This window comes from Pavona decussata, unplaced genomic scaffold, assembly GCF_977016875.1.
Source record: "Pavona decussata unplaced genomic scaffold, jaPavDecu1.1 SCAFFOLD_193, whole genome shotgun sequence".
Classification (NCBI taxonomy): Eukaryota; Metazoa; Cnidaria; class Anthozoa; order Scleractinia; family Agariciidae; genus Pavona; species Pavona decussata.
In genome coordinates this window covers 591609-608770 of record NW_028145602.1, presented here as the reverse complement: position 1 = coordinate 608770, position 17162 = coordinate 591609, and the positions used below count along the sequence as shown (strand labels likewise).

The 17162-nt window shown below is 40.0% G+C and overlaps 1 protein-coding gene across 1 annotated transcript; it reads right to left on the bottom strand.

Moving 5' to 3' along the window:
* Positions 1-1533: 1533 nt before the first annotated feature.
* Positions 1534-16592, bottom strand: LOC146461893 (sarcosine dehydrogenase, mitochondrial-like). The gene is made up of 13 exons (XM_085086217.1): positions 16293-16592; positions 15416-15766; positions 13338-13517; positions 12342-12671; positions 11103-11410; positions 10169-10310; positions 9606-9689; positions 8923-9036; positions 8342-8480; positions 6953-7066; positions 6352-6499; positions 5047-5472; positions 1534-2479 (listed from the first exon to the last, which is right to left on the bottom strand). The coding sequence occupies exons 1-13, from the start codon at positions 16434-16436 to the stop codon at positions 2212-2214; spliced, it is 2748 nt and encodes a 915-aa protein (XP_084942343.1). The 5' UTR covers positions 16437-16592; the 3' UTR covers positions 1534-2211.
* Between the last annotated feature and the right edge of the window lie 570 nt (positions 16593-17162).

The following is a 17162-nucleotide window of genomic DNA, read 5'->3' as shown; positions in this document are numbered from 1 at the left end:
GCAATAAGGTCTGCGATCGTCTGCGATCATATGGAAACCAGCCTTTAGATAGAACATGGTTCTATCTTCTGCGATCGTCTGCGATCGCGATCGCAGGATCTCAGACGATCGCAGAAGTAGTTTCCATATGATCGCAGACGATCGCAGACCTTATTGCGATCTGCGATCTGCGATCCGCGATCATATGGAAACCAGCCTTTAGAGAAAAGGTTCTATGTTAAATGTTTGAGTAGCTTAGACAAAAATACAGCAAAATCTCCGTAAGCGGTGCCCCTTTAAAGTCTAAACGATACCGCAGGCTTAAGCAGATATTTTGTGTTAAGAAGCGACTATAACAAAACTAGCCCGAGTAGCAGGCGTAATCGGGGAGGGGAAGGGGGAGCGAGAAAAAGTCAGAGAAGAAAGTCCTCCCTTTCCTCTCTCCCTTTTTCTCGCTTCCCCTTTGCGATTACACTTGCTAGGCAGGCTATAAAAAACTTTAATTCGATCCTGTGCACTGCGGAGGGACTAATAACCGTCATTCATTAATTCAGCGGACACCGTGTAATACGGACAGCAGCTTAATACCCGGCTAAAATAGAGTACGGACGTTTGATTGAAATAAATCCCCGCTATTGCGGACTCTCGATATTAAGGACACTAACTCGCGGGCCCAAGGGTGTCCGCAACAAAGGGAATTGGCTGTATTAGGTAGCGTAATTTGAAAGAAAAAAAGCTTCTTCTTAGACCTTGTTTATAGATCTGAGGTTTGAATAAAAAGAATACAGCAAATGTTAGACAGCAACCTTGCTTGAGTTCTTTTCATCTAAAAAGAAATGGTAATTCTGCCCCCGAGCTTTCGGAAACTTTTTCTTCAATTCGCCCAGTTACTAGCCTGCGTGACAGGCGCGTGAAAAATATATAGGGCACGAAAAAAAAAAAAAAGAAAATGCGTGGAGCCCGAGGGAGGGAGACACGCGAGGGTGAAAGTATTGTCTCGCGCGCCCTGTATTTTCCCAGTTTCATGCGCCTGCTGTCTCGCGCGCGCCCTTTATTTTTCATGCGCCTGCTCTCTCGCGCGCCCTTTTCTCATACGCCTGTTACGCAGGCTACCCAGTTACAAGCCACCCAAGCTGGATGATGAAGGATGGATGATAAAGCTACAAGAGACAGCAATTTTTTCATGCGTCGTTTAGTCTTTCATTCATACTTTCACATTTACAGTAAATACCATGGAGTGAGTGAGACAACTCAAAAAGAGCATGTGGTAATTGCGACGAACCGAATTACAAATTAAATTAGATAGCGAAAAGGTAAAATATAATCATAGACTGCAAGCAGTCCCTTTCTGGATAGTCGAAAGGGAGTGCGAAATAGCTGAGCGCGAAAAGCCTGGCTCTTCTAGTTTATTTCTCCTCGCTCTAGTCTCGCTGTGCTTTGAGCGGAACCCTCTCGACTAAACAGAATCGCAGAAAGGGACTGCTTGTAGTCTAATATAACTCAAGTTGTAAAGAAGTGCATTTCTTTTCACCAGAAGTAAAATATAAGAACACCGTTTGCGTTTCAAAAATTGGGATTTTTTTCCAGTTAATGATTTGTATGCTCTGTGAATGAAGGTCGGCGAATTTGTCCTGTTTGATCAAATAACGTAGGATTAGTGAACAGGCGGAATTTTGTAGTGTGAAGTTAACTGATTACTACAGAATAATATATTTCCACACAGCACATCTTGCTTCCCTGCAAGCTCACGCTACCCCCTAAGACAAATATACATAACACCGTATTTTAAAGCGCAAACTACAAGTTGTTCTCCTCTTGATATCATCGCAGTTAAGCATAACGTGTGAGAGATAACAGAAAACAAAGTGTATTACATGTACGAATGTACGAACCCTTAACTTACACGAATGTGTTATTTATTGTACAAAAGCACGTTAGAGTCATGACCCATTCCCACAATGTCAAAATACCAGTTGCTCTCAAGCATTAAACCTTTTTTGCAGTAATTTTTTTTCGGAGGGGGGTGGGGGGTGGTTTCCCCCTGTTTGGCAATTTGCCATGGAATTTCCTTTGTCAGGAGCTGGCGATTTCTGTACATCACTAAAATATTACATTGCAATAATTGTTTCGTCAGATGGAAACTATTAAAAAAAAATTGTCACAGAAACTATTCTACAATTACATTGCTGATACCTATCATTACAAACGCAGTGCTATGCCAGCAAGCGCTAATTAATTATCATAAATTCCTTGAACTCTAAAATTCTTCGGATCAAATGGTGCTTTTATGTGCAGTTGTGCTGGAAACAGTTCTCCCATTGATTCAATGCTGTATTTTCCTGTCTTTAAGAACTCTGTTGTCACTGGCTTGCCACTGGGATCTTTAACGTAACCGTAAGCCATGCTCTTGTCCAGCGCAAAGCTGTACTCCCCTCGACGGATAAAGCCGACAACTTCATCATTTCGCCATATTGCCTCTAGCCCGAGAAGCGATTTGTGACTGGAAAAAACAATTCTGTTTCAATAACTTATAAATGTGAAATACAATTTAACCCAAACCCAAGTCAACACGGGTTGATTAAGATATTTAAACCTGCTGGACAATTTATCCTTATCGCCGACAAAGGATTCTGTGTTTTATGTCGATAATATAGGGGAACCTAAAGGATAGGTTATTTCCTGCATTCCCACAGCAATTTTTTTGGCCTTTCAAAAACTCATTAATAATACATAAGCCCATTGACCTATCAAATGGTCCATAAAACATCACGTGCAGTGGTTTTAAAACCCGATAAAACCTCCTCCTTATTAGTTTGCGGTGTTTTTAAATGTTTTTCTCGTATGCTAATTTCCGACGTTCACAAAAGCATCATTGTTATGAAGTCTCTTGACACACGCTTCAATCAATCAATCGACAACTTTATTTAAGGTGACTCGACCCAGTTATTTTTTGGTGGTACCACCCTACGTTGAAGCTCTCTGGTATCCCCACCTTTACTTTTATCGTAAGTGTAGCACATAGAATGTATAACATATAGATCAATCTACGATATAGCAAAAAAAATTTGGCGATCGGAGTAAATGTCACGTGGTTATAGTGCCACCCCCCTATGAGGTCTGAGTCGAAATTCTGCTGTTCAGCAAATTCTGCATTCTTGTTCAGCACGCGTGCAATGACCACGCTTGCCTGACTTCCGAATGCACTCATTGGACATTGAACGCGTGCTTAACAAGAATGCTGTATCATGACAGACTCGAAACAATAGAAAACTCCCAAAGCACAAACTCAGCCAAAACGCTAAAAATCTTCAATGTTTACTGAAGTTTGGGCGTATAGAAAATAATGTCACAGTTTTTCAATGACCATGGAATTCAGAATCCGGGTAGTTAGTCAATCAATTGTGGCCCTGAAAAAAATTGAAGGAAAAAAAACTACGAATTTTTAAGAAAATGCTTTTTTTGTGAGGAGGACTCTGAAACGCTGACAAGCGTCAACAAATAGCGAAAACTATAATTTCTATATGTTTGCATCGCTCGAAATCGCGCGCATTTACAAGGCCCTAAAGCTTTTTGCTGATTTGCAAGGACCCATCTGTTATAAAGATCCCCAAAATAAAGGAATAAATCTCATAGTTTATTAGATATAATCATGTAAAGTTTGCTTACCATTTTTACATAAATTATGACCTAAATTTGGAAAGCGCTAAATTTCTCGAATTGGGTCTTTGCGATTTTGTTGAAACTTTGTTCAGCGCAAGGCACTAATGCGCACTATGTGTAGCCGAGAGATTCTCACGAAAAAAAGCCGGCAACAGCAGAATTTCGACTCAGACCTCAAAGGGGCGTGGCACTATAACCACGTGACATTTACTCCGATCGCCAAAATTTTTTTGCTATATTATAGATTGATCTATATGTTATCCATTCTATGTGTTACACTTACGATAAAAGTAAAGGTGGGGATACCAGAGAGCTTCAAAGTAGGGTGGTACCGCCAAAAAATAACTGGGTCGAGTCACCTTAAGTCTCAATCTGAATAGCCGAGCACGAGTGCCCTACTAATTGGGGAGACTAACAAAAAATGTAAAGTAAAATCTATTCAACTAAGATTAAGTAAAGTTAAGAAAACCTACTAATTAATTATCATTAATTAACACCTGAAAAATTATTTATTTGACAATTAACTAGATAGATGAACAGCAAGAACAACGCATACATCCGTCGTCCAACAGAGAGCTGACGTCAAACTTTCTTATAGCGATTTTAAAGTTGTTCAAAGTTTTTGCGGATCTAATGTTTTTAGGCAGTTTTCCCCATAATTTTGGTCCAAGGTAGCGCAGGGAATGTTGACCATATGTTACTGTATTAAATCTGGGAATACTAAAATCAGTTTGTCTTAAGGAATAAGAAGTGCTATGAGTATCAAAAATGTTGCTAATATAGGCTGGACATATTTTGTGTTTGACTTTATACATAAGGGTGCATACATCTTGCAGGCGTCTGTTCTTTAGTGTTGGCAGCTGGGCCCTCTTGAGTAATTCTGCGTAGGTCGCGTGATGGTCTTTATACACAGCCCTTAAGCCTCTCTCTTGGAGTCTTTCTATTTTGCGCGAATCGCTGGCTTTACAAAATTGCCAAACTAATTGACAATACGTCAAGTAGGGTAGAATCGCTGTTTTAAACAGCACTAGTTTGGCACTTGTAGGAATTAGATTTCTTAGTCGCATAAGCACTCCTGTCCTTTGGCTGGCCTTCTTGCAGATTGACTTGATATGATCAGCTTTTCCAGGAATGTTTTTGAAGCCGTTCAAAAAACTCGCAGCACATGTTTTATCGGGTCTAAAACCACTCGGCCGCGCCTCGTAAAACAAATAAAACACTGCTGCTCGTGTTTTAAACATTACTTTAAAAAAAGTAAATTTGTGTAAGATAACACACTTTGATGTGTTCAGATCCATAACCCAGGTGATGTCTTTCCGAAAAGAGTATTCCACAGAAACGAACCATTGGGTACCCAGGAAAATTTTAATATTTTAAAAAAAGATGCACCATTTTATTAATACTTACTCATTGATAGTGAAGCACACCAATCTCTTTGCCAGACCTTGAGCTTTGTGTTTTTCAAGGGCTTCTCGTCCTAGAAATGGCGTGTCTGACTTGAGTTTACAAGTGAACCCGAGTCCTGCCTCCAATGGCGTGTCATCATGCCTCAAATCCTGATGCCAGTGTTTGTATCCTTTCTCAGCGCTCAATGAATCCAGAGCTCTGTAGCCACCGTTAACAAGGCCAAACTTCTTGCCCGCTTCCACGACTGCCTCATAAACAGGCACACAGGAGTCATTGGGAATGTGCAACTCCCAACCAAGTTCACCGACAAACGTGATTCTGAGCGCTCGGCAGTCATATCCAGCAACATTGATGATCTTGTGGGTGGAGAAAGGGAACGCCTCGTTGCTAAGATCTGCTGATGTTAGACACTGGAGCAGCTCACGGCTGAAAAACAAACAGAAAACATGATCATGGATTTATTTTTATGAACCACACTTGACAGCAAAAAAATAATATTAAGGACGGTGCCTACCAATAAAGAAGATTTTTTGTGGTGTGGTTTATGACTATGCAGGGAAAATTGGGGGTAACCACGCATTAACCACGTGATAATTTGGAATTTAATCCAAAGGTCTGTCCTCCTCTATTTCATTTTGATCTCGGTTCCAAAGCATTTAGCTACAGATCTTCTTATAACTGATGACTACATAGCCGGGCACTTCTGTATTACCAGAGATCTGGATATTTCTTTCCTTTTGTACCCTCCCACCACCCCCGTCCCTCATTATCAACCTAATCTCCCCCCCCCCCCCCGAAAAAAAAGGGAGCAGAAGTTGGCAAAAATCGACCCCCCCCCCCCCTCCCTTCCCTTCTCCCCTTAACCTGCTGGCAAAATTGACATCAGATGTCGCTTTTATCCAGGAGATTTGGTGACCCGTAAAGGAGACCGGGAGATTCCCTGATAGTCCAGAAAAATTTAGTCTGCAGGAGGCGGCGTGGCCCAGTGGTAAGGGTGCCGGACTTGAAATCCGGAGGTCCCGGGTTCAAGTGCCGCCTCGGCCACGCTTGTAAATAGCCAGCTGGTTTGCCTCCTGCCAGTTGGGATTTTTAACATGTTATGTTCGATTTGATTATCATTTGTTTCCCGTTATTTCTGAGTGGAATGCCTGTAAACTAGCTTTGGGTAGCTAAGTGCATTTCCACTATAAACAAAGCATTTATTTTATTATTATTATTTTTTTAATTATTAGAGACCAACAAAAAGCATCTACCCAGGCCACATTCGCTCCAATTCAGGCACTGATTCAGGTTTGATCAACTAACCTTTTCGGCCCTTGTATACTCAGCATTCCCATCTCCTCAGTCAGATCTTCAAGCTTAACGTTATATTGCTTGTCGTGAAGAATATTTTGGATATGACACCAACTATGCTGACCAATTCCGCCACCGATGGCAAGATAGAATCCATCACCTATGATAATTTTTACAATTTACAGTTAGCAAATAATTAATTAAAAAGAGTAAATAAAAATGAAATGATATTAACAACAATTAATATGTTAAACAAATGAAAAATGTTGTGTGGGTGACTTTATGACTGGACTGATGATCATGCCAGTGCTGTTTTTGTTGTGATCTGTCATCGCCATAATCATCATCATCGTCAATATTCTTGTGTGGTTGAGGTGAGGTAATGACTGGACTGATGGTCATGTCAGTGCTGTGTGTGTCCTGATATGACATTGTCGATGTCATCACCATCATCATCATGATTGAGGCATGATGAAGCATGGCTGAGGCGAGATCAGGGTAAGATTATGACTGGAGTTGTACTGGATGCTATGCCCACCCCAATTTCACCCCTCGGTTGTAAAACTGTTTCACAGGAAGTACGGACCACAAAACTTGCTTTATCTACCATTACCTTCAAATTGTGGCTTTATGACACTTGAACCATCTCCTTTTTCTAAAACGCTGACTGTGATATCAGCCTCTACCCCACCATCTTTGTTTGCCATACATGTGTAAGTAGTTGCTCCTACAACACAATGCATACCAGTCACTTTCATTAAACAGTTTATCCAACAATCCAAAACTCTACAATGCTTGACTTTTGCACAGTCAAGTAACAGCAAAACAGTGGCCCAGCGTCATGACCATCCCACCTCTATAGGGAGGAGGTACTAAGAGTGCTTTCCATTTGTCAGAACTGGTCAGCCAGACCAGCTTGTCTGTAAATCGAATGCATCATTTTGAAGGGATGGTGCTGCAAAATCTTAAAAAATTTAATCACTCTGGAAATAGTACCTGCTATTTTGAAGAAATTTGAAGGACCAGGATAAAACCTTTCCTTCAAATTGATACATATTTCAATTCGTGGCCTGACTGATATGGCAGGCAAGTTCTGACAAATGGAAAGCGCGCTGGTTAATTGCGTTTGACGAAAGACTGAGGAAGAACGAAATTACATGAACAGATAGTTACCCCAAGTCATCACTTCTTAGCTAATTTAGGCATATATACAGTACAGTAAGTACATGTATCAGGTCATTTCCCCCACTGCTGCGAAAAATATAATATTTAACATTAATTCCATATGAGTGCACATTGGATACAAGATGACTGAGAGCCAACGAGTCGCTGCATGCCTCACTGGTTATAATCATCTTGTATCCAAGAAGCGTGAGTAGCATAACGATTTTATTAAAAGCAACCTTGAAAAATCACTAATCTTGCTGATTTAGTGGTATTTTCTTTTCCCCCTGATGCCTTTTATACTCTTACCACATTTGAAGGGCAGAAAGCATAACCAACCTAATTGAATTTTAAGATAGCTTTTTGTTGTTTTAGCCCAGATTCACCAGCGTTTTTGCATGTGGATTTGAATTCCTTTAGGAAACGTTGCTCTAATGTTTTACCTGCTGTTTTGCGCATCCTGTGCAATAAAAACCTACGATTATGGGCAAGATTTCAGTTCTTGTCACAAGATGATGTGCATGCAAAACAGCAAGTGAAATATTGGAGCAACGCTTCCTGAAGGAATTTAAGGCCACATGCAAAAATTCTGGTGAATCTGACCTAAAACAACGAAAAGCTATCTGAAAAGTCATTTCGGTGGGTTATGCTCTCAGCCCTTCATAGATATAGCATAACCGTTAACCAATCAAAACTCTGGAACTGCATTATCCAATAGGTCAGTTTTAGGGATAGTATAAGATGATTGGTGGAGGAGGGGGCAGGTCAGGCCTGAGAAGTGGAGAGTGGAGCAAAATGGCTCACTTATAAACTAAAAGATACTGTCAATGACATGTACCAGGTGGCTTTGCCATATTGTTGGTAAATATCCAATCCACTGCCTTCTGTGCATCAGGCCCTGTCAGGTAATACTTCGCAAAGTATGACATGTTAAAAACAGCCACTCTTTCACGGCAACCAAGGCATTCCTTTCCAATCTGAGAAGAAACAAGATTGTATCTCATAAAATGTTATTATGATCTACACATTTTGCATGGCGGAAAGATTGGCACCCATATAAAATGTGCACTAACTGTTTTAGAAAAGGACTCCTTATAGAAACCACAATGTTTAATGTTTAGAGATGGCTCAAATTCAATGGAAACTTTAACTTCCAAATGCATGGTTACAAACATCAAGATGTAGTATGATTGAAGATGAGCTTCGACTTTATAAACCACAACAAAGTTGAAATGATTATAATAAAGCCTTTGACATTTCGAGTTGAAGTGGATCAATTGTTGCGAAAGGAGAATTCTTTGCAGTGCAAGATACAATATGTTTATACATCCCCATACCCTCTTAATAAGGCAGGGGAAGTTTCCATCTTTTGATTCAAGGTAAGCCTCACATGACTGCAACATCATGCAGCTAACTTACAGCATCATGATGTGGTGGAAAGTCAAATGTGTAATCCTGGCCAAGTAACTCATTGTACTTATAACTCTCATTCTTTGCTGTGTCATAAGCTCCATAGTAGTCATACTCCTTCACCTAAATAAATAAAATAATGCGGTTGTTTGTGAGTGACATTGTGTAGATCATAAGATGGCATGCATCACTAATTTGTTTGTCACTGTAAATGTCGATTCAGGCTCAGTTTTCATGAATATTTTGGAAATTTTGGTAAAATTGTATGCTCCAGGTTAAATTGTGTCCCGTTGAAAGATAGTTCTATTCTGACGCTCCAAGTGGATGGCTAAAAATGCAAATGTCGGTTCAGACTCAGTTTTCATGAATTTGGAAATTTTGGTAAAATTGTATCTGACTGTTGTTAAAAATTGAAACTTTGGGTCATGCTTGACAAGTATATTATTATTGTTGTTAAGCTGTTGACTATTGACTATTGATGTTTATTTGTTATCATTTCTGAACAAAAACAACAAAAAAAAGATAACATAGTAATGTTTGATTTGCAAATACACTGCAGTTATTTTTATTGGGAAATGAGACATTTTAAATAAGCACTGCTCTTGAATAAATGCCACTTTTATGAGTAAAAAAATTCAGTAAGCTCCATGGTACTTTTTCAAGTAAATATATAGGGTAGTAGTTTACTTCACCTCAGCGACTGAGTCAGGAACAAACCATCCCGGTCTCTCCCAGCCATGTCTCTCCTGATACACACAACCTCTGTCCAACAGGACCTGAAATCACAAGACTAGTGTCAATTACATCAGCGCCAAACACGATGGCTGTCAGAAACATGTTTCTACATTGGTGGCCTTCAGTTGGTGTAAATGGTAAAAGGTTAAGGCACACTGGAGCCTAAGTGGCCCACACAGCTAGAGCTTAACCTGGTTTCTATAGCAAGAAATCGAAGCAACAAGGAGTATTGCCACTATCTTGCTGCCAGCAATGTATAGTCCCAGAAAATATCCATACTTCCTCAACAGAAGGTTTCTTGTTTTACTTCCCTACCCCCGACTCCCCCCACAAAATATTATTTCTAGTTTTAAGCTTCATACTTTGTTGGTACCAAACATTTATGTCAGAACAAAGACATTTACAGTATGTCATGTCAGCTAGGATTTTATTAATATTCATTCAATAACAAAGAGAAAAGCATATGAAAAGTAAAAGAAATGGAAAAAAGCTAAAACTAGCACACTGGTCCTACACGTACCTTATGAAAAGGATCACGTCGCATATTCCTGCCAGCAAGGGGCTCATCATGAGGGAAAACCATGGAATAGTTCTTTGCGTAGGACTCGTGACTTCTTTCTCTCAACCATTTTTGATTGGGGGTAATGGATGAGTGGAACCTCCTACAAAAAAATACAATAACAGCAATTTACAAATTATGTAAATTATGTTTAAAAAACGAACAGGAGTGTTTTATCGGGTTTAAAACCACGAGACGCAGCCGAGTGGTTTTAGACCCGAAAAAACATGTGCTGCGAGTTTTTTGAACGGCTTCAAAAACATTCCTGGAAAAGCGTGTGTCAATAGGACTAATGGGGAGTGTTTTATCAGCTGATAAAACACCGCATGCTACTTCAAGGAGTGTTTTATCAGCTGATAAAACACCACATACTAATAAGGAAGGAGGTTTATCGATATAAAGTCACTACACATGTTGTATTTTTGACCATTTAATAGGTCAGTGGGCTTATGAATGAGTGTTTGAAAGGCCATTATTCCTAATACAGATGTTCTAGGTTAAAAAGGTGATTCTTATGTCAGAAGCATTATTTTCAAACAAGGGCTACAATGACAACTCAAGAACAAAAGGAAATTAAAAAATAGACTACTGGTAGTTGGAAATCATAGCCCCAGGGGATGGTGATTTAATTATTGGCACCCACAAATAACATCATTGACCAAAATGAACAATTTTACACAAAATGACCATTTCATTTTTGGCAACCAAGGAAGGTTTTAACCAAAAATTTTTTCCTTCAAGTGACAATTTCAAAATTTCAGGTATTTTGTCATTTCTAAAGAACATCTATGGAGCTGTAGTAGCGCAACATCTATATCCATCTACCCAAACAATCCCTAAATCCCTTACTCGTACAAGTCTTTGCACAGCTTCTGGAGTGGGGAATCCTACTCACGTGATATCATATCCATACATGTCAAGCTGTGGGCGTCCATTGACCACCCAATGTGCCAACTCGCGACCACATCCACCAGCAAGCATGATGCCAGCAGAGTTAAAGCCACATCCATGATAGAAGCCACGTAGCTCAGGAGCTTCACCCATCAGTGGCTTATGATCAGAAGTGAACGATTCAGGGCCACAGACGGTCGACTTAACACCAGTTTCTGCTATCACGGGTACCCGATTACATGCTCCTTCGATGTGAGCACTGAACACATCCCAGTCCAGGTCAAAAAGAGAAAAAGCAAACTTGTTGCTAACCTGGAAATATAACAAAGTAAAATGTAAGCTTTTCAAAGATCAAATATTGAGAGGACATCAGGAGCATTTTAAACTGAAAGGAAGAAAAAGTAAACCTGCATTTGGAGGTTAATTTGTGTACAGAGATCCAGTGACTGCATGGTACTATTAGCCATGATAGGATGGTGTCTGGTGAAGGAAAATGCAGAAGGGGCCCCTAAGTGTGTGGGAAGGCAAAAGAGGCAGGTGGAATGAAACAGATGGAGTGCCACAAGAGAATATTGATGATGATGATGATGATGATGATGATAAGAAGAACTGCTGAATAACTAGTAATAATCGTAGATTAGAGAGTGCATTCGATGTCACTAGGCCAATCTCGATCCCAGGCATTCTCTCTCTCTCTTTGTGATGTCATCCGCCCCTGCAAAAAAATCTGCAGGGGATGCCAGATGTGTGTCCCAAGATCCATCAACCCATCCACGACAAGTTCCATAAAAATCTTGACTCAAATCTGTATTAGGAAGCGTTCTTCCTACGTCCAATGCAATAACATTTTGTTGTGGTTGCTTTGCTTAGTTTAGAAAATTAGGTTACTAAAAGTGCCTGTTGCAAAATTGACCCCACGACTCACGGTAGCATTATTTTGTGAACTTCTTGCAGAATTAAAGCTACTGTGAAAAGGGGCAAGCACATGTACCAATGGCTTTATTGTTGCACAACTTTATAATTTTATCATAACTTATTAAAATCACTGGTACATGTGTTTGCACCTTTTAACAGTAGCTGCCTTTCCAGCATTCAAAAGCCCTTGAAACCCAATTGTCACACATAATCCTGTAATTATAAATAACCAATTAAGTATAATCACTGTACTGAAAATAATCTGTATAAAAAGCCAATAATCTCAAATCTCTAGCTGCAAAAATAACGGACTAATAAACTTGCTTACCTCATCCCAGAATACTGGGTTACTTTCATAGCCTCCTACAGAGAGTCCATCACCTTGGAGTTTGAGATAAACTGATGCATCATGGTCTCTTACATTAGGCATGTTTTGTATTCCCTCGATCCTCTCTGTTACAATGTAAGCATGGTACATGGCAACTAAAGGAACAGTGACACCACACAATGCCCCAATATATGGTGCCCACACCCCAGTGCAGTTGACGACACAGTTTGTTTTGATGGTACCACTGGAGGTCTGAACAGCTGAAACTCTCTTTAACCCTAAGTCATCCACTTTAGTTTCAATTCCACTCACAGGACAGTTTTCAAATACCTGGAGTTTAAAACCACAAAGTTAACACCACAAATTAAAGTACATTTTGCCATAAATGTCCTCACAGCATAGTTAAAGTAGTTTAAAGCTTAAAATTTTTCAAACCTGCCCGTATGATTTTTATTTCCTTTGATCCAGATTATGCATATGGTACTAATTATTTTTAATTATAATTTATTTTGAAAATTATTCATGATCACAACCAACTGGTCTGTTAGAAATAAATTAAGTCTATGCTCGTGGGGGGAGGGGGTGGGGAAGGTTGGGTACTTCCACATGAGACTTACAGTACATGCACATGAGCATGTGCTGCAATAGAGTTGTGATTTTGGGTTTCCTTATAGAGAACAGGGTATCCATTTTTGAGGCATTTTCTTGATAAGGGAGTCTACGTTCATTTATCTTTCTTGATGATGAGTTTTCTTGGTTTACATGTATCAGTTACCATAACATTCTGTCCACATTGCTGGCTTTGAAAACTGACAAAATAGTTTGGTTCCCAAGACCACCAATAATAAACACTAAAGAAATTTCCAAAACCGGTTAGAATAATATTTAAAAAAACAAAAGGGCAGAATCACTATCCAAATTGAAAACTGGCCTTCACAGACACCCTGGAGAAGCCCAACATCTAGGTGGAAGAAGCACACAGTGTATTCTCTTTACCTTGGCTCCATTCTTTGTAGCTGCTCTTGTTAGTGTAGTGGCCCAGCTAGCAGGGTCAATAGTACCATCCCCAGGACTGTGAAGTGTACCATACAAGTCATCCACATTCAGCAATGGATATAGTTCCTTGGACTCCTTGGGTCCAAGAACAAATGATTCAACACCATATACCTTGCCAAGCTGTTTGGATGATTAATAATAAAAGAATTTTTAAAAATTAACTTATGGATAAGTGGTTATCGTTTTTCTGGCACCTCAAAACTGGCCAACCATTCACTCTGTCTGCCACTAGCATTTTATTATTTTTATAGAGGTGACCAGAGTATTCTGGATGCAGGCTGGGGGTTGGGAGGAGGTACCCTGTACTAAGGAAAGTTTTCAAGTCAGGGGCAGGTATTTTCCATACTTTCCAGAGAAAATGGTTAACCCCTCTCACATACCTACAGTTAGAAAAACTGCATCTCATTGTGGTTGGTCTGTTCAGGATATTTTGAAGGCCCTTTTAAATACCCTAAATGACACTGAGGTTATCCTACCATTTCCTACGCTTCAGCTTGTGAAATCCCTATCCTTTTACAATGTATATACCTCCAGCCTGAAAAAGGTACCACTTTTGGGCGGAGCCTACTCGTATAGTCCACTATGGAGGACTGCATAAATTCATGCAGAAGCTAAAGGGGTGATCAACATAACTTTCCAGGTCTAAACTTTTTCATTTGGAACTTGTAAGTATCGGTATTTATATCTAAAATGTAAGTATTTTTTGTCTTCAATAAAAGTCACAACTTTCTCTTTTAGTGAAATAAATGCATGTACTGTATGGGCTCTAATGAGTCCCTCATCTGAATCTAAGAATGGTTCTGAGAGGTTTAATGGAAGAGCTGCGGTGGTACACATTATCATTTATGTTCTTGTATATTCTCCTCACTGTCCCCCATATATTTCTTATGTTACAAGTTGGGAGATTTTGTCTAAAAATCAAGGCATTTATCTTTGGTGATTATTTCCTTTATTCTCCTGACTTAAATGTTTAATCAAGCAGCGACATTGTTCCTCGCGAAGCGAGGTTAATAAATTTGTCGGGCCGACCCAGCCCGAGCGGAGCTAAGCCACGCGAATTCGAGCGAAAAATATATTTATATTTAACAATTAGATTATGAGCTCGAGATTTCTATCGCGTGATAGCTGATGAGGGCGCAGCCCGAATCAGCTATCATGCATAGAAATCGAGAGCGAATAATCTAATTGTTTTAGTATAAATCTACTAGTCGTTCAAAACTAAACAAGTAAATTAATTATATCCTCATCGCAGACACTTCGAAAACGCGACGAAGTGGCCGCCATTTTGTTGAAAACCGCTACTCACTATCTATCACAGAATAGATAGCGAGTAGCGTAGCCAATCAGAGAACCGCATTCGTGATAGAACACTAGTAGATTTATACTAAATATGTTTATATCTTTGAAGGTGTCTGCACTGTTGCCTAACAACAGTAAAAAACAAAGTATGAATGACGTCAGACTGTCTGGCGTCGTCTGGAGCAAAATTGGATACATCGGAAAAAATATGCATGCATGATCAAATTTCAACTGCAATGTCATCAATATTCACTGGATACAGAACTATCTCTCCACAATCTTTTCCCTTTCTTTTAGAAATCTTTTTTGTGAAAGATTGCATTGAAGAAATAACACGTTTTGTGGCCGCAGTAAAATAATTTTCTGTGGGAAATAAATTCCTCGAACACGACAGCGCTGCACGCCCGTTGTACATTACGTTGCATCAGAAATAGATTTTCAACCGCAAACTAGCCTGTAGTCTGCGTTACAGACGGACTATAACCACCGGGGGTTATAGTCCGTCTGCAACGCAGGCTAACTAGCCTGAGGAACTACGAAAAGACCATGCTCATCAAAAAAAATCCTATGCCCTTTTAATCTCCTCATTTGATGCTACAATACAAGTAAAGAGGGCTTTCCACCCAGCCCCAGCTTCGCGAGTCACGTATTTCTAGTAAGGAGAAATAAGATGTTGGGGCTCAAAGGGTAAAGCAAGCTGATACAAGTGCTAAACATACCGTCATCAGTCTCTTGTACTCGTCCAACCTTTCCTTATTGTTGGCAATAAACAAACCTCCATTTTCATTCCATCCGGACCACAATCCCGTTTCTTCTTCCAAAATGTCTTTTGCAAGTTTGCGAGTCCATGCTAGCAGTTCCACTTCCACATCGCTGGGTCGCAGCCTCCACACTAACCCTGCACTGTGCCAGGTTGTTCCAGATGTGAGCTGATCACGCTCTAACAAGACAGCATTTCTGACACCAAGTTTGGTCAAATGGTATAGGGTGCTAGTACCTACAGAACCACCACCGATAATCACAACGTCAGCCTCTGCCGGAACAGTATCTGGAGCTCTCTTGTCATCTGTCTGTCATCATACAGTTATAGCAAAGTATTTATTAAAATGTACCAACAAACGTCCGCTCACGGGAGGCTAGACTGTAACTAGTGAGTCCACATGTTATTGAAAGGTTCAGTAATTCAAAAAGACACCCACAACAGGCAATCATTGGAAAAAATCCATGATAAACAAAATTCTTGTTTACAACAATCCCAGGGACACACCTCCAGTACGCCCATCGTTTCATGAACTCTTGGTTTAATATTTAATAATACACCAAAAATGTCATGGAACATGATCAGAATTCAACAAATTGACGAAGGTTAATTTGAATATGCCTTTGATGCGTATTAACGTGCAGTAACAATAAGATTCAAGCCAAAATATAGATTCATGGCTGAAACCATATATAGAATCTACCACCATCGATATCTATCCACGGGGCATCTAAATATTAAAATATATCAAATGGTGCCCTTGATTAACACTGTGATTGAAAAATGTCATTAAGATCCTTCGTGTAAGCTTTTATACGTGACTTAAGACTTATTACCTGTAAAGTCTTGTAAGGCACTTCGGCTTTCACGTCTTCTTGAGATGAGCTAGATTCGTTTCGAACACATCTTACAAGAGGAGCCGCCGAACGATTCAGCGAGCTCCATTTCGTGTCCCTAAAAACTTTCGAAAGACGCCACATCCCTTCGTTAAACCTTTGCGTTCTGTGGCTAGATTTTTTCACGCGGAACGTTTACGAAACGAGCCCATACTTTCATTGATGGCAGATTAACAAGCTAGACTGGAATGGAAAAAGCCAATCACAAAGCTGCGTCCCTTGTAAACGAGTTTCCCGCGGACAGACTAGTTTAAGGCTTTGTAACCTCGCCCAAGGAGGAAATAAACAAACAGGCGTTGTACATGCATGGATAGTAAATCAGAGAAATGTGGGGTTTAAATTAATTAACTTGGCTTTCCTGTTATGATGTATCTCAGAAGCCCAGTTCACCATCCAGTAAAAGTAGTAAGCAGTTGTATAATATTGGGGGTGCATGCGCAATCTCCCGAAGCAGAGGCTCATGATAAACCCATTCTCAACTCCAGAGCTTTTCCCTTTTGTGCATGACTGACCGCGGGAACCGAGCGGCTCTGGGGTCGAGAATGATGATAAACCCGGCGTGATCAATGGATGAAGCCGATAATCGATAACAATCGATGGCAATCAATGAAAATCGATAACAGTTAATCGATTGATATCGGAAATCGATGACCAATCAATGGCCAAAAAATTTGTGCTTTTTCATTGCCAACCTCGTTCCCAGCGCCTTTTCCCTGACGGGGCCTGGCGGGGCGGGAAAAGGCCCTGGGATCGGCCGGTGAATTCTTCATTTTGATTGGTTGATTGTTTTACATAATTCATGCAAAACTT